This window comes from Eulemur rufifrons, chromosome 16 (genome assembly GCF_041146395.1).
Source record: "Eulemur rufifrons isolate Redbay chromosome 16, OSU_ERuf_1, whole genome shotgun sequence".
Classification (NCBI taxonomy): domain Eukaryota; kingdom Metazoa; phylum Chordata; class Mammalia; order Primates; family Lemuridae; genus Eulemur; species Eulemur rufifrons.
Window position 1 is genome coordinate 77,458,462 of NC_090998.1, and position 27,835 is coordinate 77,486,296.

Consider the following 27,835-nt stretch of genomic DNA (forward strand, 5'->3'; position numbering starts at 1 on the left):
AATGTAAATTAGTACAGCATTATGGAAAACAGTATGGAGGTTTCTGAAAAATTTAAAATAGAACTACCATATGATCCACCAGTCCCACTACTGGGTATGCACCCAAAGGATACGAAATCAGTATGTTGAAAGGGGTATCTGTAATCCCACATTCACTGCAGCATTGTTCACAGTAGATAAGATATATAATCCACCTAAGTGTCCATCAATGGATGAATGGATAAAATAAATGTGGGACATATACAAAATGAAATACTATTCGGCCCTAAAAAGGAAGAAAAACTAGCTAGGTGTGGTGGCGCACACCTGTAGTCCCAGCTTCTCCAGAGGCTGAGGCAGGAGGATTGCTTGAGCCCAGGAGTTGGAGGTTGCAGTGAGCTATGCTGTACTCACTCTAGTCTGGGTTACAAGGCAAGACCCTATCTCAAAAAAGAAAACAAAAACAAAAAAGAAGAAAAATTTGACATTTGTGACACCTAGAGGACATTGTGTTAAGTGACATTAGGCAGGCACAGAAAGACAAAACACTACATGATCTCGTATGTGGAGTATAAAAGAAAAGAATGTTGAACTCACAGGAACAGAGAGTAAAATGGTGGTTATCAGAAGTTGGGGGTCGAGAGAATGGGAAGATGTTTGTCAAATGACACAAAATTTCAATTAAATAAGTTCAAGAGATCTATTGTACGTCATGGTGACTAAAGTTAATAATATATTGTATACTTGAAAATTGCCAAGAGATTTTAATGTGTTCTCACCATAAAAAAAAAAATATGTGAGGTAATGCATATGTTAAATAGCTTGATTTAGCCATTCCACAATGTATACAAATATCAAAACATCATGTAGTACACCAGAAATATATACAATTTTTATTTGTCAAATAAAAATGAAGAAAACAAACCCAAAAGCAACCACCGCCCCCCCAAAAAAATAAAAAGCAAAGCATAATTACTCTTTCTGTCCCCTGATCATTAACATCTCTCTTAGAGAATTAATTTTTTAAAAAATTCAGGGTCTGACAAATTTATTTCTAATTTATGGTCATTTTAAAAAACCCTGGTAAGTATGAGTTTATTCCTGTATTACTCACACCACTAAACGGTTTTGAGCTAACTTAAAAATTGCCCCACTATCCTTTAAGTAGTTTGAATAATACACAGTAATACATACATACATCCTACACACACAATTAAAAGTATTATAGTCATTTTTAAAAGAAAAATAGATAAAACAGTGATTTCTCCCTTAATCCTAACCCTGAGAAAATTTGTGAATTAATGATTAAGCTAAAATGAAAGCATGTAATTAAGCTTTAAGTCAAAAGACCAGATTAATAATTGTGATTTTGGTCATTTGTCTTTTCTGAGCTTTAAGGTATTTTCTAATTCAAAACCTCTAACATATGAATAATACCTACCTCTCAAAATTTGTTGTGGGCATTACATGAATAATGTTTTTGAAAGTGTTCTATGAATTTTAATCGTCTATAAAAATAGCATTCCTTATAAATTAAAAAAAATAGAACAAAGCACATGCAATGCTCAGATTATTATCATCTCTAGTGTTTATATGATTTTCTTGGGAAGGCCAAATTTAAAAGGAATAAGAAAAACACTCAGCTTCTTTAACATTAGACAATTGTAATAGACCATACAAAAATTTAAATTTATACAGAATAGATCAATCCTGAAAAACACTGTTGGCTCTAAAGAAATTAATGTCCCATTAATCCTTTTCTATAACAGAGACTGTTTTTGCTGAAGGTGTACCTACAAATCAAATGTTTTCTTCTACAGGCATAAGCTATACATCTTAAATCTTTAATTAGACCTTTGCATTTAATCTAATGCTATTTAGGTTTAACATGTTTTTTAAAATACTCTGTGGTAAAATGTTGGCAATTTAATCTGTTTGTGGCTGTATCCTCAGTACTCAAAACAGTGCCTATATTTTTAAGTAATGTCAATAAAAATGGATGTCTAGAAGGTTAAAAAAAAAAAAAGGCTAGCACTGTATTTTCTCTTTTTCTTTTTTTTTTATTTTTTGAGATAAGAGTCTTGCTCTGTTGCCAGGGCTAGAGTGTAGTGGCATCATCACAGTTCACTGCAATCTCAAACTCCTAGGATCAAGTGATTCTCCTGCCTCAACCTCCCAAGAAACTGGGACTGCAGGCATGAGCCACATGCTCGGCCACTACTACTGTTTTCAATAAAGCCTAAATCACTACAGCACTTAAGATAAATGAAATATGTGTTTTCCCCCAACCACTCGGATATAAGGACAGTTATTTAAGTCATACCAAACAAGCAAAGCACCATAAAGTGTTGCAATGTGGTTTAAAATTTTCAAGTATCAAGAAAGAGAGTAATCCAGCTGTTTCATGTTCCATCTTGGATATATTTATGTTTAAGAATGTGAATTTTAAAATAGATACCAACTTAGTTTAATTTCATCATAAATATATTTTAAATCGTTAAATTCCTGTTTCTTAAACACTCATGTACTTTTATTTCATAATGCATGATCAAGATTCTCTCATGTGGATTTCAACCTTAATCCCTAGAAAATAGAATTCAAAATTTACCAATGACTTTTATAAGACTGTGTATGTGTGTATATATATAATATTTGTATCAATCACATAGTTTTAATCAAAACTAGCTTTATAAATTCAATATGTGCAAACACCCACTTAATAATACTACAAGAATGGTATGAAATTGATTTATGTGCATGAAAAGAAAATTCTCTGAACACATTCACTTCTTAAAGAAGAAAGATGAAGATAAAGAAATCATATAAATAATATTAAGTAAAATGTTTATAGTTATAAACGCCAAATTTAGCAAGATAGTTAAGTTAAATTATTCTTTTACTTCTAACAATAAGTGTTTAAAGGAATGTACAAGTGATGCTTTTTGAATCACTTAGTCATATACTCTAACATTTTGCCTTTGTACAGTTTGTGCTTTTCATTTTTACATTTGTACCGTCTTTTTGTTGAAAATTATAGCTTCTACTTATTTAGTTTACCCATCACTTAAAATGATTTTCCCCACATTTTCAAGACACTTTATAATTTCAGTAGGGTGAAGATTTTCCAGAGTTTTCAAACCCATTAATTATATAATTTATTAATTTGCTTGGACTTTTTACAATTAAATAATTATAGATTTAAGTACATAATTTTAATAACATTTACAATGTAAGCCTCTTTTTATTTTACATTAGCCCTAAAAGCACTTGAATCTTTGTAAATAAAAGTAAATTATTAAGAAATAGTAAGAAGTAAATTCAGCGATCTGTATGGGCAACAGGTTTTCATTTTCCTTTTTAAAAAAATGCCTATAACGAGATATCAAAATTAGGAAATGACATCTTTTCATTAGGCATGTAATTATTTTACAGAATGTATTGACTTCCCTAGATCACACCAGTTTAAAAGAGGGTTGAACCCCAAAACACAGAACAACCAAAAGATTGTAATGCTCGTACCTCATACTTTCTAAACTGGCTTTGGACTAGTCACCACTTGTTCACACTCCATTTCATTTTATTGTCTTTTTATGAAAATGAAAGTTTTCCACTACTTGGTAACATCCACATTATAAATATAACCTTCCTACTCCAGAGCTATAATTTGAATCTTGACTGCCACTCCTGTTATTCAACTGTCATCTTCTTTATATGATGGAGAAGAGCATCTTTTTCCAAGTGAGCCTCTGCAAGAGCCATTTTAGCTTTAGCCAGTTCCTGTTTAAGAGATTCATTCTCTTCCATGAGCTGAAATAAATTGGGAAAATAAAGAGAATTTATGTCATTTTCAGAAAATACAGACTCAGATATTGTATACAAAGGCATGATACTTAGAATAGCAAAAATACCCAGTGCTGGTGAGGGTCCACTTAAGCTGAAAATTACTTTGAGAAGCTATTTGGAAACACGTATTTCAAGCATGTAAAAAGGATCCTATATTTTGACCCAGCAATTCAAAATACTAACTCCTAATTTCCAAATCTAATAGTGATTTCGTTTCATATTAATTTCCCTGGACTCTCTGTGGCTACAGAGACAATGCTGATCTACCTCTACTTCCTAAACCTCTCTCTTTTATTGGCTTTTATGCCACAGCCGTTTCATGTTTCTCTCTTACAACCTATGCCCTTTTCATCTTTTCTTCTGTTTTTTTTTTTTTTTTTTTTTTAAGAACCGTTAAATTTTGATATTGTTAGATTCCATAGTTGGTCGTCTTCTCTTGTCATTTGAGTCACTCGCTTGGATGATCTCATCTACTCCCCCAGCTCCTACTACCATAGATAGCCTGATCTAGCACAAACCTTTCTCCTGAGCTCCAGGCTCACATTCTGAATATCCATTAGACATTTTCATCTAGATGGCCAATAAGTCTCCTCTCCTCTCTTTAAGACTTAGACCAGGTGCAGGGGCTCACACATATAATCCTAGAATTTAGGGAGGCCAAGGTAGGAGGATCACTTGAGACCAGGAGTTCAAGATCAGTCTGAACAACACAGCAAGATCCCATCTCTACAAAAAACAGAAAACTTATGCTGGTGTGGTGGCACACACCTGTAGTCCCAGCTACTCAGGAGGCTGAGGCAAAAAAATTGCTTGAGCCCAGGAGTTGGAGGTTGCAGTGAGCTATGGTGATGCCACTGCACTCTAGCCCAAGTGTGCACACACACAAAAAAAGACTTAGTTCAAGTATTTTATTCTCTTAGAGCCATTCCCTAACCCCTAAGTACGAGGATACAGCAAAACTAAGGACTTTTTGCATTTACACAGATACATTAATATACATGTATTTAATTTCAAAGAGTTCTCAGACTTCTTTAATCCCAGCTTAGGAATTCCCCAGACCAACTAAAATACTTCCCTATGCTTGCCCCAATCCATAGTATAGCACCTGGCACAGTGTGTACGAACACTAATTGCACACTCCTGTCTTTCCCACTGCACTGACTTCTTCAGCAGAACAGGGATCGTACACTGTTCCACTCCATATCCCTACCTCAGAGTTGACAACCAATAAATCTTTGTTGAACAGATAAAGTAACATATTCTGTGGTTCTATCATAGAGAATTAAAACTCTGCTGAATATTTTGTTTATTTATAATGGCAAAAAATCAGAAGCAATCGAATGTTAGCAAATATTAACAGGAAGGTTCAGAAATGATAGCACATCTACATCCATATTGGTCAGCCATAAAAATAAATATGGGACAAATGTAGCAATATGAAAAAATATTTCTTAACTAATGTTACGTAAAATAATATAGTATATAGACTTGAATATTAATTGCTAAAAGAAATGGAAAAGAACATGTGAGGAAAAATCACAAAAATATTGACAGCACTACAGAAAGCAGAAGAAATTGAACTTGTTTTCTTTGTCTTGCTCAACACTATAACCACGGCATCTAGCACAGCACCTGGACACAGTAACAGGCATTCAATACATTTTATTTAAATTAGTAAACAATGTGTTAATTATTAGCATCTTAATATTTAATTATTTTAAATGCAAAAAATGACTCTGAATTAGGTTTTCCATTACCTGTTCCCTAGTAAAGTCAAAGGAGCATTCAGGAAAGTTAACTGACTGAGAAGGCCAAGGAACTTCTGGACTTGTCTGAGTGGCTTGAGTGACACTGCACTGTTTCTTCAGATCATACTTTCCACTGGTCAGTGCCACCGAGTCAGAATCACTTTTGACATTTTCTTTCAAATCATTTCCAGTGTTAAGTATATGAGAATCTGATCAAATAAATAAAATGCTCAGATAACATTTCCAGATATTTGATAAATCTTTAAAAGTTCTATCATGAAAAACTAATTTTAAAATGAATATATATCAGTAGATTATGGGATAGAAAAATAATATGGAAAAATCAATAAGACCAAAAGTTCATTCTCAGAAAAGATCAACAAAATTGATATACCTTTAGTTAGACTGACCAAGAAAAAAGAAATTGCAAGAATCAGAATTGAAAGAAGGAACATTACTACCAACCTTACAGAAATAATAATTATTATAAGGAATACTATGACCAATTATATGCCAATAATTGGATAATTTAAATGAAATAGGTAAATTCTTAGGAAGACACCAACTACCTCAATAGATCCAAGAAGACAGTGTGAATGGACCTATAGCTGGTAAAGAGATTGAATCTGTAGTCATAAAACTACTCACAAAGAAAAGCCCAGGCCCAGAAAGCTTCACTGGAGAATTCTATCAAACATTTAAAGAATATCAAATCTTTATAAACTGTTCCAAAAAAAAGAAGAGAAGGAACACTTCCATACTTTTTCTATGAAGTCAGTATTATTTGATACCAAAACCAGACAAAAAGAAAAAAATCACAAGAAGGCCAGATGTGGTGGCTCATGCCTGCAATCCTACCAATTTGGGAGGCTGAGGCAGGAGGATTGCTTGAGGCCAGGAGTTTGAGATCAGCCTAAGCAATATAGCAAGAACCTCCGTCTCTGCAAAACAGAAAAATTAGCCAGGTGTGGTGGTATGTGCCTGTGATCCCAGCTACTTGGGAGGTCAAGGCAGGAAGATCTTTTGAGCTCGGGAGTTGGAAGTTGCAGTGAGCTATGACGATGCCACTGCACTCTAGCCTGGGTGACAGTGCGAGACCCTGTATAAAGAAAGGAAAGAAAGAAAGAAAGGAGAGAAAGAGAAATAAAGAGAGAAAGAGAAGAAAGAAAGACAGAAATCACAAGAAAACTAAGACCAAAATGCTAGTGAGTATAAACATAAAAATCCTCAAGAAAATATTAGCAAACAGAATCCTCCAATATATAAAAATAATTATATACCATGGCCAAGTGGGATTTACCTCAGGAATGAGTTGATTTAACAACCTAAAATCAACTATTGTAAAGCATCATATCAATAGAATAAAAAACAAAAGCCACATGACCATCTCAATAGATACAGAAAAAACACTTGACCAGATGATAAAAAATACTCAGGAAATGAGGAACTGAAGTGAACTTCCTCAATCTGATACAGGGCATCATCTACAAACACCCCACAGCTAACATCATACTTAATGGCGAAAGACTGGATGCCTTTCATCTCTGCCAAAACCAGAAACCAGACAAGGTTGTCTGCTATCATCACTTTTATTCAACATTGTCCTAGAGGTTCTAGCCTTAGCAAATGGGCAAGAAAAAAACTAAAAGGCATCCGGATTGCAAAGGAAGAAGTAAAACTATCTCTATTCATGGATGATTGCCTTGTATATAGAAACAATTAAGGAATAAACTAGAAGTAACAAATGAATTCAGCAAAGCTACAGAATACAAAATCAACATACAAAAGTTAATTGTATTTCTAGGCACTTGTAATGAAGAATTCAAAAATGAAATTAAGAAAACAATTCCATTTAAAGTATTAAAAAGAATAAAATAAGAATAAATTTAACAAAAGAAACACAAAACTTATTCTCTGAAAACTACAAAACATTGTTGTAAGAAATTAAAGATGATCTAAATACACAGAAAAATTCTCATGTTCATGGATTGGAAGACTTAATATTGTTAAGATGGCAACAGCCCTTAAATTGATCTACAGTTTTAACGTAATTCTTATCAGAATACAAGCTGGCTTCTTTGTAGACACTGTCAAGCTGATTCTAAAACTCATATGGGATTGCAAGGGACCCAGAAGAGTCAAAACAATCTTTAAAAAAGAATTAAGTTGAAGAATTTACATGTGCCAATTTCAAAACTTATTCCAAAGCAAGTTGGTAATCAAAATAGTGTGGTACAGTCATAAGGATAGACATATATATAAATGAAATAAAATTGAGAATCCATAAATAAACCCATGTTTCCATGGTCTTTATCCATACCCAAAATGCAAAAGCTAACTCTAATGTATACATTTGAATTAAAGAACTAAATTACTAAAAACTAAATCTACACAACTCTAAAACCATTAAGGTAAATCTTCATGACCTCAGATATGTCAATAGGTCCTTAGGACATCTGTAACACAAGCAGCAAAAGAAAAAACAAATGAATTGAACATTGCTGTCTTATTTTAAGAAATTGCCACAGCCACACCAACCTTCAGCAACCACCACTCCGATCAGTCAGCAACCATCAACATTGATGCAAGACCCTCCCACCAGCAAAAAGATTATGACTTGCTGAAGACTCAAATGAGTGTAAACATCTTTTAGTAATAATGTATTTTTCCATTAAGGTATGAACATTGTTTTTTTAGATGTAACACTACTGCAGACTTAAACTACAGTTTAGTGTAAACATAACTTTCATATGCACTGGGAAACCAAAAAATTAATGTGATATTCGCTTTATCGTGGTGGTCTGGAACCAAACCCACAATAATATTATTATCTGAGGTATTCCTGTATAAAGAAGGGGTTCAGCTTCATTCATGTGAATATTTAGTAGTTCTATCACCATTTGTGGAAATGGCTCCTTTCTCCCATTGAATTGTCTTGGCAGCCTCGTCAAAGATTAACTAACCATTCTGGATTCTCAATTCTATTCCATGCAAATAATCTTTCACCAAGCTCCTTTTCTACTCAATCAGGTGGAGACTGTTTCTTCTTACAATTATGAATGCTGACTGGTACCATTTTTTTCAAGTGTTTGAGAATTCCTGTATGTATGTTAATCCCATTTTTTTTTTTTTACTATAGATGCTGTTTCTATTTACCATAGTCAATTTCTAGTGATTGTAGAAGAGGAGGGGTTGTGTCACAGGATGAGATACACCAAGTTTGTCAACTGGGTAGGGAATCATTCTCTTCCTGGGGCTTAGCAGCTGCAGAATCTACCCTCAATACTTTGGTCTATATGCAAACCCTGCCAAAGGCTGCTACTGGGAAGAACATAGGAGAGGATCTCAAAAAGCAATGCTTAGGTTACTCATGCTATTGCCTCAGGGACCCATTCTAATTTTAGTACCTTTTTGGGAGGATTCCTCCTTGTTTTTGAGAAGGAACATCCCTAGAGTAGTTCTCCTGGACTCTCTTGGTCTCCTTTCTCACTCCTTCCCAGGGAAGAAGGTATGACTTATCTGATTGATGAGGTTAGAAAAAGAGGACTATGTATGTGTGGTTCAGTCTCTTCTCGCTTTGGTGTATACTATATACCTTGCCTGCAACAGGGTGCTCTGTGTTCTGCTTTCTCTATAGACCTATAGTTTTGGGAGCTAAAGCATTTTGCAGACAGAGCAACACACCAAGCATTTGGCAGACAAAGCAATGCACCAATGGTGCACTATCTTCTCACACACCTAAGCTATCCTTTCCACCTAAGTTTGTGTCAGTTACGAAGCTGACATTTTGATGTATATACAACGTTGGGTGAATGTATATAAAAGAACAGTGAGACATAAAGCTAAGAAAGCAATCAATTAGGAGACAAATGTAAGATCAAGAGACATGTGAGACCATGAAAGCCTCTATCATGGTCATTCAAAACACATTTCTAGAACAGTCAGCCAACTATTTCCAGGGTAGAGATCCATACATAAATGATACTTTATTACAATGTACTGAGAGTGTCCCTCAATCATCTAGTACTGCATGTATACATATATACAAAATAATGAATGAAAAGAAATAATCAGTGTATAAATAATTTAACTTTAAAATCTGAGTGGGTGTTCATTTAAATTGTTTTGCATATATACCTCTGATATGAAAAGAGCCATCATCATTTCTCTCCACCACAAGATGATCAACATGTACAGTTACAGGAGCTGGTTGAAGGGACAGTGTACTACTCCGAGGACTGTCATCCTACAGGAAAGAGAAATAATATTGGCAAGGTGTTATTAAAGTAAATGATAAAATTAAAATGATCATTTTTAATAAGGACTACTTCAGCCAGTCATATTTTTAATGAGAATATATCTTTATATGCTTTAGTTGATACAGTGAGAAAACTGCCCGTTATATTTTGACATTTTATAATTTGTTTTTCTTTTTTTTTAAGCCACGGTCTCACTCTGTCACCCAGGCTGGAGTGCAGTGGCATGATTACAGCTCACTATAGCCTCAAACTTCTGAGCTCAAGGGATCTTCCCACCTCAGCCTCCCAAGTTGCCAGGACTACGGGCATGTGCCACAACATCCAGCTATTTTTTTTTAATTTTCTGTATAGACAGTGGCTCACTGTGTTGCCCAGATTGGTCTCGAACTCTTGGCCTAAACAAATCCTTCCACCTCGGCCTCCCCAAAGTGCTGGAATTTTAGGTGTAAGCCACTATTTTTGGCCACATTTTCTCATTTTAAGAAGGATCTCTACATCATTCAACCCAAAGACCAACAAATTCATTTTAATAAATGCTTAGATATATATTACTTATAGAGAATATATATTATAAAGAAGGCATATTCTTAGGCATGAATAAAAATCCAGATATGCAAAGTGTACATTCATAAAATGAAGATATAAAAGTATTTATTAACATACTTTTAAATTTATTTTTGTGTTAGAAACTTGTATCTTCATTGGCATTACTGTTGCAACAGTTTCATCTTCCAGAAAATGTTGAATATTCATAAGAGAAGATATAAGAAACTCAGTGCTGAAGTTTTCTATATGGCATTGCAGGAATCCATTTTTTTCTGCAAGCAACGAGTGTATTGCAGCACCAGGCCCACTTACAAACCTCAGAGAAATCTCAGGAGAAGATGTGCAATGAATTACAGCTTTCTGATCTGAACCTAAAGAAAATGAGCATATGAAAATGATAACTTTGTAGAGCTACTCAAAAATATCACTATTGTCATTAAGAGGATACTGTCATTTTGTACATTAAAGCAATGATAGACAAAATAGTTTTAATATTTGCCCCTAGTTTAAATATTCTGTAGTACATATACAATATAAATGCACATTCTAATTTCAATTATTTTAGATAACTTTCTGCTACAATAATGTTGACTTCCCTATAATTTCTATTTTTTGGCAATAGGAAAAAACATGTCATAAGTCTGATATACCTATCTCAGTTACTTAGAGTGTGTTTTAGTGTGTACCTATCTATACGTTTGAATGATGACTATTATGGGATTAAAGTGACCCTTAAGCCATTTCCCTTAATCCCGAGGTTTTACACCTTCCTCATTGAGTCCTCAAATAATGAAAAAATAAATAAAGAAGGCCTCATTAAAATGCTTCTATTAGAAGACTGAAATTACAATAAAGGAAATATATGTATACGTATATATACACAAAAACAAACACACACATATAATTATATTTATCTATGCCTTGGCCTTGTTCCAAAAAATAATTACAGATGGCTTACAGAGATATAAATATACAAGTTTAAAAACAAATTTTAAAATTTCAATAAAGCTCCCGTAGAATATATAATTTAAAATAAAAGTAGTGGAACCCCTGAAATAAATTACTTGTGAACTGACACTTGTGGTGACTATTTTGCTTTTTTATGCTACCTAGTTCCAAAATGAATGAGAGGCAATATGCACATGATATAATCCGATAAGAAATGAGTAAAAAAGGAAAAAAAGATGGAAGAAAAAGGGAGAAGGTATATGGTAAGGTTGATAGCCCAAAACACATTACTTAAATTCCTGTACCAAAGGTAGACCAAAAATTAGCTTCCTAGCAAAAACTAGAAAAATACAACCAGTTTCACATTCACAGAGCCAATAAGATTAAAAACAAACTAGCTGTTCTGGAAATGCAAAGCTGTTTCTGTTTCTGAGATATGAAAGTTATTTATCCCATAGTACTCAGAAGAAGACCCCCCGCTAATTAATTTCATAACTTTTAGCCAATAAGATTAAAAACAAACTAGCTGTTCTGGAAAGGCAAAGCTATTTCTGTTTCTGAGATATGAAAGTTATTTATCCCACAGTACTCAGAAGAAGACCCCCGCTAATTAAATTCATGATAACTTTTTATTTTATTTCCCCCCCCAGTATGGGTATCAATAGGCCTTCATTCACAACTCAACATAGCTGTTTTTAAAACTTTTATTTCAGGTACAGAATTACATTTAATTAATGTTATTACTACTTATTAACATTTAAAATAAATAAGAGTTCCAATATAATTCCAAAGAATTCTCTAAATATTTAAAAGTTCAGATATTTTTAAATTTTTTAAAATAGAAGGTTAAACAGCCATAAATCGATAATGGTTAGTGTTCTTTCTTATATCAAGAAAAACAATAACAGTAACTTGTTGATTTAACGAGAAGAGAAATTAGCAACAAACAACTTGGTTAATGGGAATTTATTTTGCCTTTAAGTATTTACTTATTTTTAAGAGACAGGTCTTCTCGCTATGTTGCCCAGGCTGGCAGGCACTGGATATTCACAGGCATAATCCTACTGCTGATTAGCATGGGAGTTTTGACCTGCTCCATTACTGATGTGGGCACCTCACCCCTCCTTAGGCAAACTGATGGTTCCCCACTCCTGAGAGGTCACCATATGGATGCTGAACTTAGTGTGGACACCTGATGGGCATGGAGCACTTTGGCCCAAAAAGCCTGGGCTCAAGCCATCCTTCCACCTCAGCCTCCTGAGTAGCTGGAACTACAAGTGTGCCACTGGCCCAGCTTGTCTTTTATCTGTCTATATATCTACCATCTATATTTACACACACTCTCTCTCTCTCTCTCTTCAGAGAGCGGAGAATTTTAAACAAATCAGTATGTTGGGGCAGAAATAAAGCAAAATCTTTATTATTCAAAATCACTCCTCCCTCTTTCCAAAACCAGTACTTGGGCAAAAAGAAAGAAAATTCTTAAAGAAAAAAAAAAAATCACTCCTCCCTACTCCCCCTTATACCATGAAACTATTATGCCATGTCTTCCCAGTAAATGAATCTAAGGTCCACACAACAAAGAAAATACAATGAAGAAAATAACCACCAAACCAAAAAATCAAAAACAACTTTGCAGTACTAACTGCTCATGTCAGAGTGACAGCAGTATATACAAACTGTAAGTCAAACACACTATCTTGTCAGTATGGTTGTTATTGCTTAAAATGTTCAAGCTAAACTATTTATTGCTGTGGTTTTCCTTTTCATTTCCCTATATACCCCCTTCCCCCTTCCTTTTCCTTTTCTTTCCTCTTATTTATCTTCAAAAAATAAACTGAGACAGTTGAAAAAATAAGGTTTAGCACTTACTATATAACCTATATATACATATATAAGGCATTCCAAAACAATTTCTTCAGTTAGGAACAAAATGAAACAAAGTAACAGGATATAGCATTAAGTGAGCTATAAAGAATAGTTTAAATATTGTGCAACTGAAAATAATTTAAGAATGTACAATTTGAAAAGTGGGTTAGGTATACAATAACATCTAGATTTTGACGTTTTATTTCAAATCATATTTTGTTATTTTTTGTTCACTATGAAACTTTTCCAAATGTACACTTAGCCCTTCCATCTTGCATGCTACTAGTATTTAAACATGCTAATATTAAATTCTTGAATTTTTTTAAGCAAATACACTGTAAACCACAAGTCCTAACATAGAAAATCACCAGGAGCTAATTTTTTTCTACGATGTTGGCTTATAGACAAATGGCTCGTTTATCTGCAAATCCCAGGGTGTGAGGTGATAGCATATTTATTTGGCATCATGCAAGACTGTGCTTATTTCAACATATTACAGCTCAGTGACTTTTTAAAAGACTTTTTTAAACAAACACTGTCATTTCAAATTCTTAGTATGATTCTGATAATTTCTTCAAATGACTGAAACCACATATGATAACTTCACATAAACTTTGAACAGGGATGGTTTAATGTTTTCCTCTTTACACACTGCATGTTTTGTTGCTTAGCATATGTATTGATCTCAGAATGAAGAACTGCAAGGACAGCGTACATATTTTTTTTCAGATACCAAATACTATGCCAAATACCAAATATTTTGCTTAAAAGAAAGATAATGGAATAAAGAAACTGATATTTATCCCAGAGAGGAACAAAATTTGACCTTTTAAGATTACTTTATCACTCTTTACGTATAGCAAAGAGCTCAATTTTTTCAAACTCATTATCTCAAAGAATGTAAAGACGAGGAAAAAAAAAAAGAGCTTACCAACTTAATCAGAACATGTTACGGAATTAAAGTGATCTAAAGGAACAAATTTATTATTATTATAAATGCAATTTTCCTTGAATTCAATTATACCAAATATAGGACTGCTGATGAGTCATATAAAAACAAGTTTAATGCATAGTAAAGTGTTTTGTTTGAAAATTTTAAAAAATATAACTTACCAATTGGACGGTTACAGAGGTAATGCCGAAGACTGATGTTGCCTAACTGGTCTGGTGTTACCTGATTCACTTGAAGACAGATTTCTGTGTCTTCCCCTCGGATGTCAATTTCCCCATTAACACCAGTAATTTTAAATACCACAACTGACATCTATTAATGATTGCAGAAATAATATTAGTATACCAAGTAGTTGAAAACAAAATTGAAGAAACACAGGAAATTATCATTAACCTCTAAAAAATATAATTATGTTCTACCAAAACAAAAATATACTTGTGACTTACAGAAAATGGGTGTTAAATTATAGTGACAATCTTCAGTTTCTTTTCTTTTCCATTTAGTCAAGAAAAAATATTTTAGGTCACAAAGATTATGATATTTTCATGTAAAATAATTTTCATTAAAAGCAGGACACAATATATTTTTTAAGTCTTTCTTAAGAATATTTCAGGGCTGGGCATGGTGGCTCATGCCTGCAATCCCAGCACTTTGGGACGATGAAGCAGGAGGATTGCTTAAGCCCAGGAGTTCGATACCAGCCTAGGCAACATACTGAGACCTGGCTCTGTAAAAAATAAGAAAATTGGCTGGGCGTGGTGGCATATGCATGTAGTCCCAACTACTTGATGGTGTTGAGGCAGGAGGCTGGCTTGAACCCAGGAGTTTGAGGCTGCAGTAAGGTATGATCATACCACTGCACTCCAGCCTGGACAACAGAGTGAGACCCTTTCTCTTGGAAAAAAAAAAAAAAAAGAGTATTTCACTGCATCAGGAGGGCATAAAAGAAACCAGTAACGTATTTCCTTTGTAGAAAGCCCTTCAATATAAGGACTAACAATCTTCCTTGCAATCAAACTTTTCAACATGTATTTAAAAGGGACAAAAATATAGGTCAGGCTGGGCACAGTGGCTCATGCCTGTAATCCTAGCATTCTGGGAGGCAGAGGCAGGAGGATTGCTTGAGCTCAGGAATTTGAGACCAGCCTGAGCAAGGGCGAGACCCTGTCTCTCCTAAAAATAGAAAAATTAGCAAGGCATGGTGCAGCACACCTGTGGTCCCAGCTACTCAGGAGGCTGAGCAGGAGGATCACTTGTGTCCAGGAGTTTGAGGTTGCAGTGAGCTATGATGATGCCACTGTATTCTACCCAGGGTGACAGACAAAACTCTGTCTCAAAAAAATAAATAAATAAATAAAATTAAAAAATAGGCCAAAAAATAAAAGGCAAGACAGAAAAAAGACAGAATGTGAATAACACATTTAGAAAGTAAAATGTGGAGAAAAACAATTCATTAACGAAGTATTTTCAAGACTAGAAGGAGCAAAGTGAATCATCTACCACGTAAGTATTCAATTTATATGTTAATGTCTTAAAAGTGTACATATTAAACATGAAATAAAGTTGATGGCATTTCTCTTCATAGAATCTCTCTGAAATGATTACCAGGTCATCATGATTTTCTTGAGCACCCTCTGAATTTGTACTGATGGCATCTGGAGAGGTTTCACCATAATTCTGTAGGCTTGCACTAGCATTCACACTCTCAGCTGGGCTCTGGTAATTTGCAGTTGAGCTCTTTTTATTTCCTGAATTAGTACAAAAGTAAAATAATAAATTAAAAATCAGTTTTACACGTGACCTAACAGTGTGTGTTTAACCAAAATGAACTATTCCTTCAACTCTTTCTCAAGCATAGCCTTATTTAAAAGATAAAAAGAAAAATTAGATTGTGATTAGTGAACAAATAAGGAGAAATAATTTCCCACAATAAAATGTTAGCTATACTAAACCCCTAAGCGTGGTATAAAAAATCTTCTGCTACTGAACACAGCCTGTTTTCTCCACAATGTAGCTGCAGTACTGGTTTAACCAACAGGTTCCTGGTCAGCTTCGCCCTCTTCTCATCTACCCACACTGAATAGTCCCAGTCTGACCACTTCATTTCTCTTTTCAATATCCTATAGAAACTCCTAATAATCTTTCACATTAATACCACTATTATTAATGTGATATTCTCCATCCTTATCTAGCTGCCTTCATTTCTCAGTGTGCTGTATGTACTTCAATTTTTCTCAAACTATCTATGGTAAAAGACAAGTTGTTAAAAATTTTGTGTTCACAGATCAATACTTTTTAAAAATACCATAAAAATGAATAGAAAAATTAAACTGGAAATGACATTATCAAATTTGCGTTTTTTAACAAGTATTTTGTCTATGGAATAAAGAATGAACTGCAAATGGATAAGAACAGATGTGGCGACACTAGTCAGAAGCCAGTAGTTGCCCGGTAGTCCAGTTATGTGTTCGTGTTATGTATTCATGAATATATATATGTATGTATTTAAAAATACGCATACATGCATGCATACATTAGCATATCTGTTTGTATACATATAGATGTACATGACACACACATATACACATATAAAATTACTTAAAGGCCTGGAGGTATATGTACCAAAAGTTGATGGTAGTTACTTCTGTAGTGGAGAATGATAGAAAGGGCAGAGTAAGGGTAACATTAAAGTGATAGCTTCAATTTTTACTTTAGACATTTCCATATTATCAGATTTTTTTACAATGAGTATTCATATATATATATTTTTAATTAAAACAAAACACCAAGAGCCTCCTCCCAAGGAACATTAATTCCTCTGACATAAAATGAATAATGAAGAGTTCAAGAGAATAGGAATATATATTAAATGTTAAATGTTTAAATGTTACATATAACATCAACATTTTTCAGACCCTAAAAATGGCAACTGCTGGAATCTATTCTAAGACAGTAATGAGAAATGCTGAAAAAATTTATGAATGATATTAACTATACCATTTTTATAACCAAAAAATTATAAATAATCTAAACATCTAACATTAGGGAAATGATCAAAACGTCATGGTAGGCCGGGCGCGGTGGCTCACGCCTGTAATCCTAGCACTCTTGGAGGCCGAGGCGGGTGGATCGCTTGAGGTCAGGAGTTCAAGACCAGCCTGAGCAAGAGCGAGACCCCGTCTCTACTAAAAATAGAAAGAAACTATATGGCCAACTAAAAATCTATATAGAAAAAATTAGCCGGGCATGGTGACGCATGCCTGTAGTCCCAGCTACTCGGGTGGCTGAGGCAGTAGGATTGCTTAAGCCCAGGAGTTTGAGGTTGCTGTGAGCTAGGCTGACGCCACGGCACTCATTCTAGCCAGGGCAACAAAGTGACACTCTGTCTCAAAAAAAAAAAAAACGTCATGGTACATGCTTATGGCAACTTTATATAGGCTTAAAAATATTTCCAAAGAAGATTAAATAATATTAGGAAATAAATACAGGTAATAAAAAGCAGGTTATAAACCATATATGCAATAGGTTGACAGATACCTATATATATGGTACCCATATAAATTCATAGAATAATTCATAGGTGATATCTCTAGGATGTGAGACTTTTGGGTGATTTTATTTTCTAAATTGTAGTTGTATTTTCCAAGTTTTCCATATTTGAGTGGTAGTCACTTTTACTTATTTAATTATTAGAAATAACAATAAAAATCACTGATACTTGGAGATTAAATAGGGATATTTGCCAGAGGTACACTGTTTTTGAAGTATTTTGATCATAGGACAATACTCTGTGTTAAAGCAGGATTATCTACCATAAAGGGGGCAAGGGGCAATTAGAGCTGTCTGAAAACCTAGGGTTTTTTATGACCTATATCAGTAAGTCTTCTACATTTAACCAATATGCTGGAAAGGAGATTGCTATGAATTACCTTAAGCAGATTTAGAGTGAGAATTTTTGTTTGCATATGGTAATCATTTACTAAGTCGAAGGAACCGGTAATAACATATTGGTTGGTTAAAACCCTGGGCTCTTCAGTTAGGCTAGCTGACAAATCTGCCTCTATTACTTCCTGGTTGCATAACTTTGGACGAGATACCTAATTTCTCTAAGCTTCAGTTTCTAAATCTATATAAAAGTGATCAAGAATCATAATTAACTAGCACTTATGGTTGTTTTGAGGATTAAATCAATCAATGTATTTTATAGCACTCAGCAGAGGGACTAGGGTTGTTCAATAAATGGTTGTTATTATTGTTATTAAATGTCATCTATCATGTAAGGTAGGACTGACTAGTATCTCCCATCTACTTAGAGTTAACTGTGATTGAGTAGAGAGCTTTTTTCTGACTTTTTTGTGCAGTGTGAATTTGTTTTAAGAATGCATGTTCATGTCAGACACAAGAGCTCAGACTTTTTAAAGTCTGACTGCCTGGGTTCAAATGATAACTCTACCACTTACTAGCTATGTTACCTTCGGTTTGTTATTTAACCTCTCTGAAGATAACAGCACATTATTGATGGAATTGTTGTGAGGATTAAATGCATTAATATATATACAAAGCACAGAGAACAGTGCCAACACATAGTAAATGCTCAATAAATATTAGCCAGTTACAGTAATATTATATATACTACTAACATATAACTGTTATAACAGGGCTGTTGTTTAAATTAAATAAGTAAACTATTCAAGCACCTGCAATGTTTTGAATGTGTTCCCTCCAAATTTCATGAGTGGCCAAAGTGACAGTATTAAGAAGTGGGGCCTATAAGAGGTAACCATGCCATGAAGGCTCCTCCCTTGTGAAGGGGATTAAGGCCCTTATAAAAGAGGCTGCAGGTAGCTTCTTTTGCCCTTTTGCATTCTGCCATGGGAGGACACAGGCAATCTGGTAAGGTTGGAACTTAGACTTCCCAGCCTCCAAAACTGTGAGAAGTAATTTTCTGTTCTTTATAAATTACATAATCCCTGGTATGCTGTCATAGCAGCACAAAAATTGACTAAAACAACACCTGGCAATAAATGGTAGCTACTATTACAGCAATTACATTAACAATACTTATTATATTATTACTTATATACTTACTATATTTATTATTTATATTACTAATTATCTAAACTAAGCTGTTTTCAATTTATCAACAGGCTTATTTCCCTTCAAATAGAAAGTAATCTGTATTTGCCACTGGTCTCCTATGTTTCTATGTCTGTGGCAACTACTATCTGACTATGGCCCATGATTTTATTCCTGTTCACAAAGTATCCAATGCTTTACTGAGGGGTATGCAACTAATACCTTCTAAGTCATTCCTAGTGGTCTTTACTGGGGCACTGGTTGCCATTGAATGAAATGATGGAATCATGTAGTTTCCTAATACATCTTCATATATGTGAAAGAATCCTGGTTTTGTATATCTGTAGCTCCAGTCTGGAAAAATTTTAGTCATAGGACCATATAACTGAGAATTCACCATGCAAATTAAGCCCACCTAATCAAATTTCCAGATATAGGAGTCTCTGTAAAAGAGGCTAGTAGCATTAATGTTGGCTGCTTTATGGTCTAAATGATTGCATACAAATAAAAAATTGCTAGATGTCGGCCATAAAGAGGAAGGAGTATCTGGTTAAAAGAAACCATGAAACAACCATTAGAAAGTTAGGTACTCTTGTGTGTGTGTGTCAGTCTTTGTTGGATGTAATCAATGATTATTGAATATAACTAAAAAAGTTAAACAGCACTTTCTTGTAAGATCTGTGTGTCTAATATGAATTCTTAAACCTTTCTTTTACCTTTTTCCAAAAATATATGGCTATCACTTCCATCACTTTCTAACAACATTTCTTCCAATATCATGCTGTCAAGTGAAATGGTATCCAATGACATTTGTGAGGAGCTTCTTTTCATGTTCTTGTAAGAAACACAGAGTGGAGCCAAGTTGGGTGGGCATCGTTCTTTAGGCTTTCCACTGTTAACAAACAAAATTATTAGAAAATTACTACATGTATAGAAAACAATTTTATCCACAAAGTACTTCTAACAAAATTAAAATATGTATATAGCATATACAAGTTTTCATATTATATTATATTTAAATATATAGGCTCAAAGCATTCTCATATTTTTAAAAAATCTATTCTTCCATGTATTAACTCTAACAATGCCTCTTGTCATGAGGTTTTCTGCCCCAAAACAAAATATACTAACGTTCACACTCAGTAAACCATGCCCCCGCAGCCCCCCCCGCCCCCGAAAGTCCCCAAAATTCCAAAAATATGTTGTTACCTTAAAGATGACTGGGACTTAAGTGTCATAACTGTGGGTGTCTCTTCTTTATTGATTTCCAGGTTCTCAGAGACTGAAGCTGCTTCTGGAAGCAAATCTTCAGCTTTAAAGATTGACTCTATGGTTTCATTTCCTTTATTAGTTAAACTATTTGAAAATATGTTTTGATTACCATCATTATCAAATGACAATACATTTGAATCTTCTCTGTTATTTAAGATACTATTTGAATCTCTGTAAGAAGAATCCTTCTTGTCACTTATTTCTGATCCAGTTTCTCCTGAGCCACTTTTGTAAACAAGACCACTACTTTCATCTTCACTTATTTTCCCTAAATGTTTGTCTGATAAATAGTCCAGAAAAGAAATGCCTGTTTGCAGATTTGTATCACTAGCTGATTTAAAAAGCAAAGGATCCTTTAAAGGGACATGGCTAAGGTCAACACTCATAGATCTGTTGTCTGACATATGATTAACAGTTACACTTCTAATTCTATTTATACCACTAACTTGTTTCCTTTTCGAAGATAAAACTTCTCCATTTTCAGTAGGCAAATAATCAGGAACCACTGGACTCACACTTTCAGAAACAGGAGACTTGATCCCGTTGGCCTGATCCACTGGATGTAGCAAAAGAGCCAGTTCTGCACTTCTAAGTAAAAATCCAATGCAAACAGATGTTTGATTAGCAGGATTGCCAGTTACAGCTTCCACATCTTTCCTTAAGTTCTCTAAAAGCAAAATAAGTGAATCATGGAGGAAAAGTAGGAGCAGATACTGGTAGTGATTGATTTGCAAACTGACATGTTTATGAACGTGAACGAGGACATGAATATCTGCTTCTGATGATGAAGAGGAAAATCTTAAAAATGTATCTGATGAAGAAGGTTTCTGACCACCATTTGTGAAGGGTTCAGATTCTGTACTATAATACTCCTTCAACAGCTTTTTCCGCTTCAACCTGCCAGCTAAATCACTAGATTCACTTTGTGATGTATTTAGAGATACTTGATCACAAGTCTGCAGCTCTTTTTGTGACTCTGTATATCTTGTTGGTTGACAAATCCAGACAGAAAGAGGGAAAGAGTCTACAAAGCTTATTGGTCGTCCTTTTCCACTTTTCATCCCTTCATAATCTATCCAAAATTGAGAAAAGTACACAGCCCACACATCCATGGCAGCAGAAGTTTTAAGAGTATGTTTATTCAATTTGGGAATAATATTTCCTTTATAAACTTCATGCATTTTTGTATCTTGTTCATGAGCATGTCTCTGGAAGATTGGATGTAGAAGATTAAAATTGTCACAAGATTTGGGGAAGCTTGTAAACGTTTTACTAAAAAAATCACAATCTTTGAAATTTTGAAACAAAGCTTCTAGATCAGAATGTCGACAGTTTGGACAATGCCTTGTATTTGTGGCAATCATTTCAGAACTCTGAATAGAAATTGCACGTGGCTGATCTTGATGACACTCTGATTTCATTTCAGAGGGAATAACAAGCTAGAAGAGAAAAAAAATTAATCTAGTCCAACTTGCAAATGCACACATCTCGGCAATTAAATAATCATGAACATGACTTAACTCAGTAATTCTTTTTCATGATAAGTCCCTCCAAAATACTACTTTCTTATCCAGACATAAAACACTAACTCTTTCCCTCAAATCTTTTTATTAAATTCACTAAAGGAGACTTAAATGATTGACTACTAAGAAGAAACAATCTTTTTTATAAAGAAAATATGAATAATGTACATTTCATTTATATATACATATATATATATATATATATATATATAGCACACAATACATCACTAAAGAACAAAATTGAATTAAATCATTACTACTATATTTTTCCTATGCCCTGAGTATATAGAAGGAAGTATTGAGCATGAAAAAGGAATTTTTTGTTAGGATATTTTAAATCCAAGTGATTTGGAAGATGAAGTGGATGAGTGAATGGAATTACTAGAAAGATGTTGCCGGAATCATTTTTGTGGAAGAAAGCTATTATGAAAATAAACTATAGGTCAAGCTATTCACTAAAATAATTTTCAAGGGATAATTAAACCCAGTCCCCAAAATACTCATATCAGTGAGCCGCAAGTGACTGGTTTTAATACTACCCACACTCAGAAAATGTAAAGATCATTGTATAATTGTATCTTAAACAATAATTGTAAATGTTATAAAGTACGTCCCTATAAATTTAAATTTTATAAGATCATTGAGAAGATCTTTAAAATATTTCTGCAATGTAACTGTTGAATGTTATTAACCTCATTTTAGAAAGAAGAAAATTAGGTATATAAACAGTCTATCAGCAACAGACCTATAAACTGAAATTTTCACCCATGCCCAAGTTTTATTCTCTAAATTTACTAAAGTATACAAGGTGTTTTTTAAAACTTCCTTCCTTTAAAGTTTAAATATATAGAGTTCAGATTATCAACTACTTGGCTATAATAAAAAGCAAATTTCTATTATCTTTGAATATTAATAACAATAAATGTGAACAAATAAAACTCAGACATGATTTTAAAACTTCATTGTATAATTTATCCTTCTTAGAAAAAAACTTATTGGCTCTGATAAGTAGAAAAAAATTACTGATTTAAATTTTACTTCTACAGCTCACCTCCAAATGGATGAATGGTGAAAAAAATAAAAAATAAAAGAAAATTAGAGAAAGAAGGGGGAAAAGCTGTAAGAAATACACAAACCTTAACTCTTAAACCTTCTACAATTGAGAATCAAAATTAAGTGTGAAATTTCAAAACTAAAATTAAGATTACGATGAAGTTGATTTATATTTGAATACCCATCTTAAATCCTAGAGATTATAATGCTGTCAACTTTACTTCCACCATAAAAATGGTTTTGTTGTCACAGCCACTTGTTTGTATGGTACCTTTAGCATTAAGCCGTCAACCCGAATATCAACATGCTCATCAGATTTTGAATTCTCATTCAACTTGTACACAGCCATGAATTGATTAAGACTCTGTTTTAAATCCAATAGAAATTGATTTAACCATAGAATGCTTCTTTCATCCACAGTGAACTGCAGTGCATTCAGCTGGCTATATAGGTTGGGAGATGGAACTGCAGAGAAAAAAAATTTTTTTAATTTTTAATTAAATAGATAGCTCTAAATCTTCCCTGAGAACAGAAAAAACATTTTTAATAAGAAAAAAATTTTGAGATTTTATTTACAAAATTAAAGTGATACATGTAAATGACAGCAAACACATTTACATAGACAAAAACATTTTTCAATGCTTTACTAACTGGAAAATATATAAATATTTTTATAAATATTTTAAAATATATATATGAATATTTTAAATATATAAATTAATCTAAAACTAACTGCATAAATAGGAAGTACTATTTGGATTTCTTTTCCTAAGATTACATTCACCAAGAAGAAAACTTTTAAAAACATTACCTTCCTGATGAACTATCATATCAAAATGGTCATCAATCACATATTTCAATAGAACTTTACTACCCGGATCTTAATCTAAATCCTTTCAAATGAGAGAGCTAAGTGTAATGACTAATTCCTTATGAAAGTGATAAGCCAGGTAGATCCTTGAGAGGAGGAACCATACACAGTTTCATTCCCCACTTTAACTAAGGCCTAGATTAATGCTTGGTGAAAAGTAAAAACTCAAGTATCCCTTGAATATATGATAAATACACTCTTTTTCGTAGTTCTCACAAAGTAAATTAATATTTATAATTAGAGAGTACATCACTTCCTGAAATCCACACATATTTCTATCATAAAAGCCATTTACTTTTCACATCTTGGTGAAGATCTCTTATTCTAAAAATTCAGACACTTTACTTCTACCAAAGCCAAAAATATGCATATCTAGAACTTTTAGATTAAATTAATTTAAGAAAAATAAATCCAAGGTGTGGAATATCAGTAGAGAGATAACACGGTAACAATGTTCTGAATATGGTTTTTTGTTTACATTATTTATTTATTCATTCACTTTCCTTTAGCAAAGGATCACTGAATGTCAACTACACAATTCTGTGTACTTATACTAAGCACAAAGAATAAAAAAAAAATAGGGAATGGTCCCTTTCCTTTAAAAGTTCATAGTTAATTACATAAGGCAGATAAGAAAACACAAAAATTATAATTCAAGTCTATCAGAAACATGCAATTGTGATATGGAGGTGCTTTTCTTTGGGAATAGAAAGGAAGTGGGGTGCTGAGGAGATCGCATAACACTCTGGAAGGGAAGGGAAGAGAGAGAATCTCAATGAGTAGATTGAGTGATGATGGTAGCTACAGAGAAAACTAGAGAGCAAATGGTGCCCTCGAGTTAGAGCACAGAAGGGAAGAACACTGATCTGGGACTGATAAAGGAACACAGAACACTAAGCAATAGAAAGCTCTAGATGCAGTTTCCAACCAGGTTCTATTTATGAAATAGATTACTATATAGCTATTAAAAATATTTAAAATGAGCTTGTAGAAAACTCAAGTATGCTCATATCATTAAAGGAAAGGGGCAGGATGTAAATCATATAGTAAAAGAAACACATACATTCATAAAAGGACTAACAATACTATAATTATTGTTATGGACTAAATTGTGCCCCTCCAAAATGAACTGTGTTTTATAGCTAAAATACAAATAGAGCTTTACTAAAGGGGGGAAAAGTGACCTTGTTCTACAAATAACTTAACTTTCATTCATTCTTTCATTTAACAAACGGCAACTAAACACAAAAATGAGTTGAATCTCAGGGATAAAGTGAATCATAAATACCACATGATTCCTGCCAGCAAGGACACTACAAGCTGGGGAGGGAAAAGGACAGATGAACAAATGATAACAATACATAAAATTGTTAGACTAAAGTTATGTACTACATGCAAGGATTATAAGAATAAAGAACAATGGAATTTTCTTTTTTCACATTTATAAAACTCAAAAACTCAGCAGGAAAAAACAACCTTTCCCAAAAATGCACAAATAATAACAAAATAGGAAACACTCTTACTTGGAAAATCCTTTCCATCTGGATAGTAATATTCTGTGAATTCTATATAGACAGCTGACATTTCTTGTGGCAGATACAGAGATTTTTTATTGCAGGAAATCATACTTTTGGGGGAAGAACGACATTGTTCTGCTGTAGAGACCTGAAAAAATAAGTTTATGGAAGTCACACTGAATAAAGCACTTTCCTAAGAATTTATGAAACTTCAGTATCATTTCAAATTCTTTTAAAACTAATTCCAATTAATTTGTTAATAGTTCATTTCCAATGTAAACTTTATTATATATTTATCTTCACATTAAATTTGTTTTAAATACCCACCAACTATTCAGAAAACTCTTTAACTTTTGGATCTTTATCAGTTACAAAATTAATATTGCACAACATTCCTTGCAAAGTTAGTATTCTAAGCTTTAAAATAACAGATGGAAAAATAACAATAATGATATTCTTTCTCTTTGAAGTTGTGGATAAATAAAAAAAAAAAATCATTTTTTTTGAAACAGGATCTGGCTCTCTTGCCTAGTCTGGAATGCAGTGGTGCAATCAAAGCTTCACTGCACCCTTGAACTCCTCGGTGAAAGAGATATTCCTATCTCACCTCCTGAGTAGCTGAGACTACAGGTGTGCACCTGTCATGCCAAGCTGTTTATTTTTTGTAGAGATGAGGTCTAGTTATATTACCCAGGCTGGTCTTAAACTCCTGGCCTCAAGCAATTCTCCCACCTTGGGCTCCCAAAGTGCTGGGATTATAGGCATGAGCCACTACACCCTGCCCATGATAATGGTATTTTACCAGATAATATAAATAAGTAAATGGCAGTCAAGACAAAGATCCAAGTCCTTAAGTCCAGAATGCTTCCCCAGTATACTCATTATAATAACTCTTCACCACAATTTCACTACTATAAAAAATAACACAGCTATGTTTAGAGTTTCAGTTTGGGATAATGAAAAAATTCTAGAGATGAATAATGGTATTGGATGTACAACAATGTCAATGTACTTAACACCAATGGACTGTATGTTTAAAAATGATTACAATGGTAAATTCTGTTATATTTTACCACAATAAAAAATAATATAACTATAAACACTTCCATCAAAGTATGATCTCTTAAATTAACTTTTTCCAAAGAGTATTAGCTTTAATTTTCTGATTACATTTTTTTACTCCACCCTCAAAACCAGCATTGTTTTATAATTACATAAAAAAATGTATATGCAGATGTCCCCAAAGTTCTGCCAATGAGGTTTTATTGGTTGTATTCATTTATGTTAAGTTTAGTAGGCCCAGGGATGTATCCTTTTTCATTCATTCAACATGTATAGTTCTCATATGAAGTGGAATACTTTTTTAACAGTTTATGTTTTCTCCTCTTATATAAATTGTCTAATTAAACCTTTTGATTATTTGTACTGTTAGTTCCTTACGGTATCTAATTAGAAAGACTTTCTCTGAATATGTGGAAACAAATCCTTTTCAATTCAAAGTGTCAATTTATTTTCATAAATAACAGCTCATTGCTTTTTTCCTTTAATAGTTAAACACGTATTCAAACTGGGAAGAACATACTATTTTATTTTCTTCTAATTACCTGTATTTATTTTATTTATTTTTGGTGTGTTGGGGGGAGTTCTTTGCCATATTTGACTCTTAACCACTTGGGATTATAGGTGACTCCCTTTCCTCATTTTCATATGAATTTATTTAAATCTTAAAACTTAAAGTCTGCTTTAAAGAGCTGCAGCACATGCAATCATACACTGCATAATATTTCAGTCAATAATGGACCACTCATCATCAAGTGGTCCCATAAGATTATAATGGAGCTTTTTACATGATAGTTACTGTACTTTTTCTATGTTTAGAAATGTTGAAATATACAAATACTTAAAATTGTGTTATAATTACTACCTTATTCAACACAGTAATACGTTACACAAATTTGCAGGCTAGAGCAAGAGGCCATACCATATAGCCTAGGAGTGCAGTAGGCTATACCAACAAGATTTGTGTAAGTATACTCTGTGATGTTCACACAATGATGAAATAATATACCCATCACTAAGCAATATATGACTATATATAGAACGTAATGAAAGATACAAATGCACTATGAGAAAATCACTGTTAAATCGGCATCTCTCATAATTGGCACCGTTGACATTTTGGTCTCCCTTTGTTGTGGGGAGTTGACCAGCACATTGCAGGATGTTTAGCAGAATCACTAGTTTTTATTCACTAGATGTCAGCAGTACACCCCTCCAGTTGTGACAATCAAAACTGTCTGCAGCCATCGCCAAATGTCTCCGAATCAGAGTCAAATAAAAACTTTTGAGATTAAACTAAGTCTCAAAGCCATAAACCAG

General features: G+C 33.5%; 1 protein-coding gene across 2 annotated transcripts in view; it reads right to left on the reverse strand.

The window, feature by feature from the left end:
• Positions 1-2,974: 2,974 nt before the first annotated feature.
• BLTP3B (bridge-like lipid transfer protein family member 3B) overlaps positions 2,975-27,835 on the reverse strand; it is a 70,351-nt gene continuing 45,490 nt past the window's right edge. The window contains exons 12-21 of one of the 2 annotated variants that reach the window (XM_069490005.1): positions 25,463-25,604; positions 23,340-23,533; positions 20,430-21,931; positions 19,937-20,112; positions 15,750-15,892; positions 14,306-14,456; positions 10,493-10,746; positions 9,708-9,816; positions 5,580-5,779; positions 2,975-3,786 (exon numbers count right to left, since the gene is read on the reverse strand). In XM_069490005.1, the coding sequence (XP_069346106.1) occupies positions 3,667-3,786; positions 5,580-5,779; positions 9,708-9,816; positions 10,493-10,746; positions 14,306-14,456; positions 15,750-15,892; positions 19,937-20,112; positions 20,430-21,931; positions 23,340-23,533; positions 25,463-25,604 (2,991 nt within the window). In that variant the 3' untranslated portion in view covers positions 2,975-3,666. The remainder of the gene's footprint in view (positions 3,787-5,579; positions 5,780-9,707; positions 9,817-10,492; positions 10,747-14,305; positions 14,457-15,749; positions 15,893-19,936; positions 20,113-20,429; positions 21,932-23,339; positions 23,534-25,462; positions 25,605-27,835) is intronic. The other variant, XM_069490006.1, reaches the window with a different exon arrangement.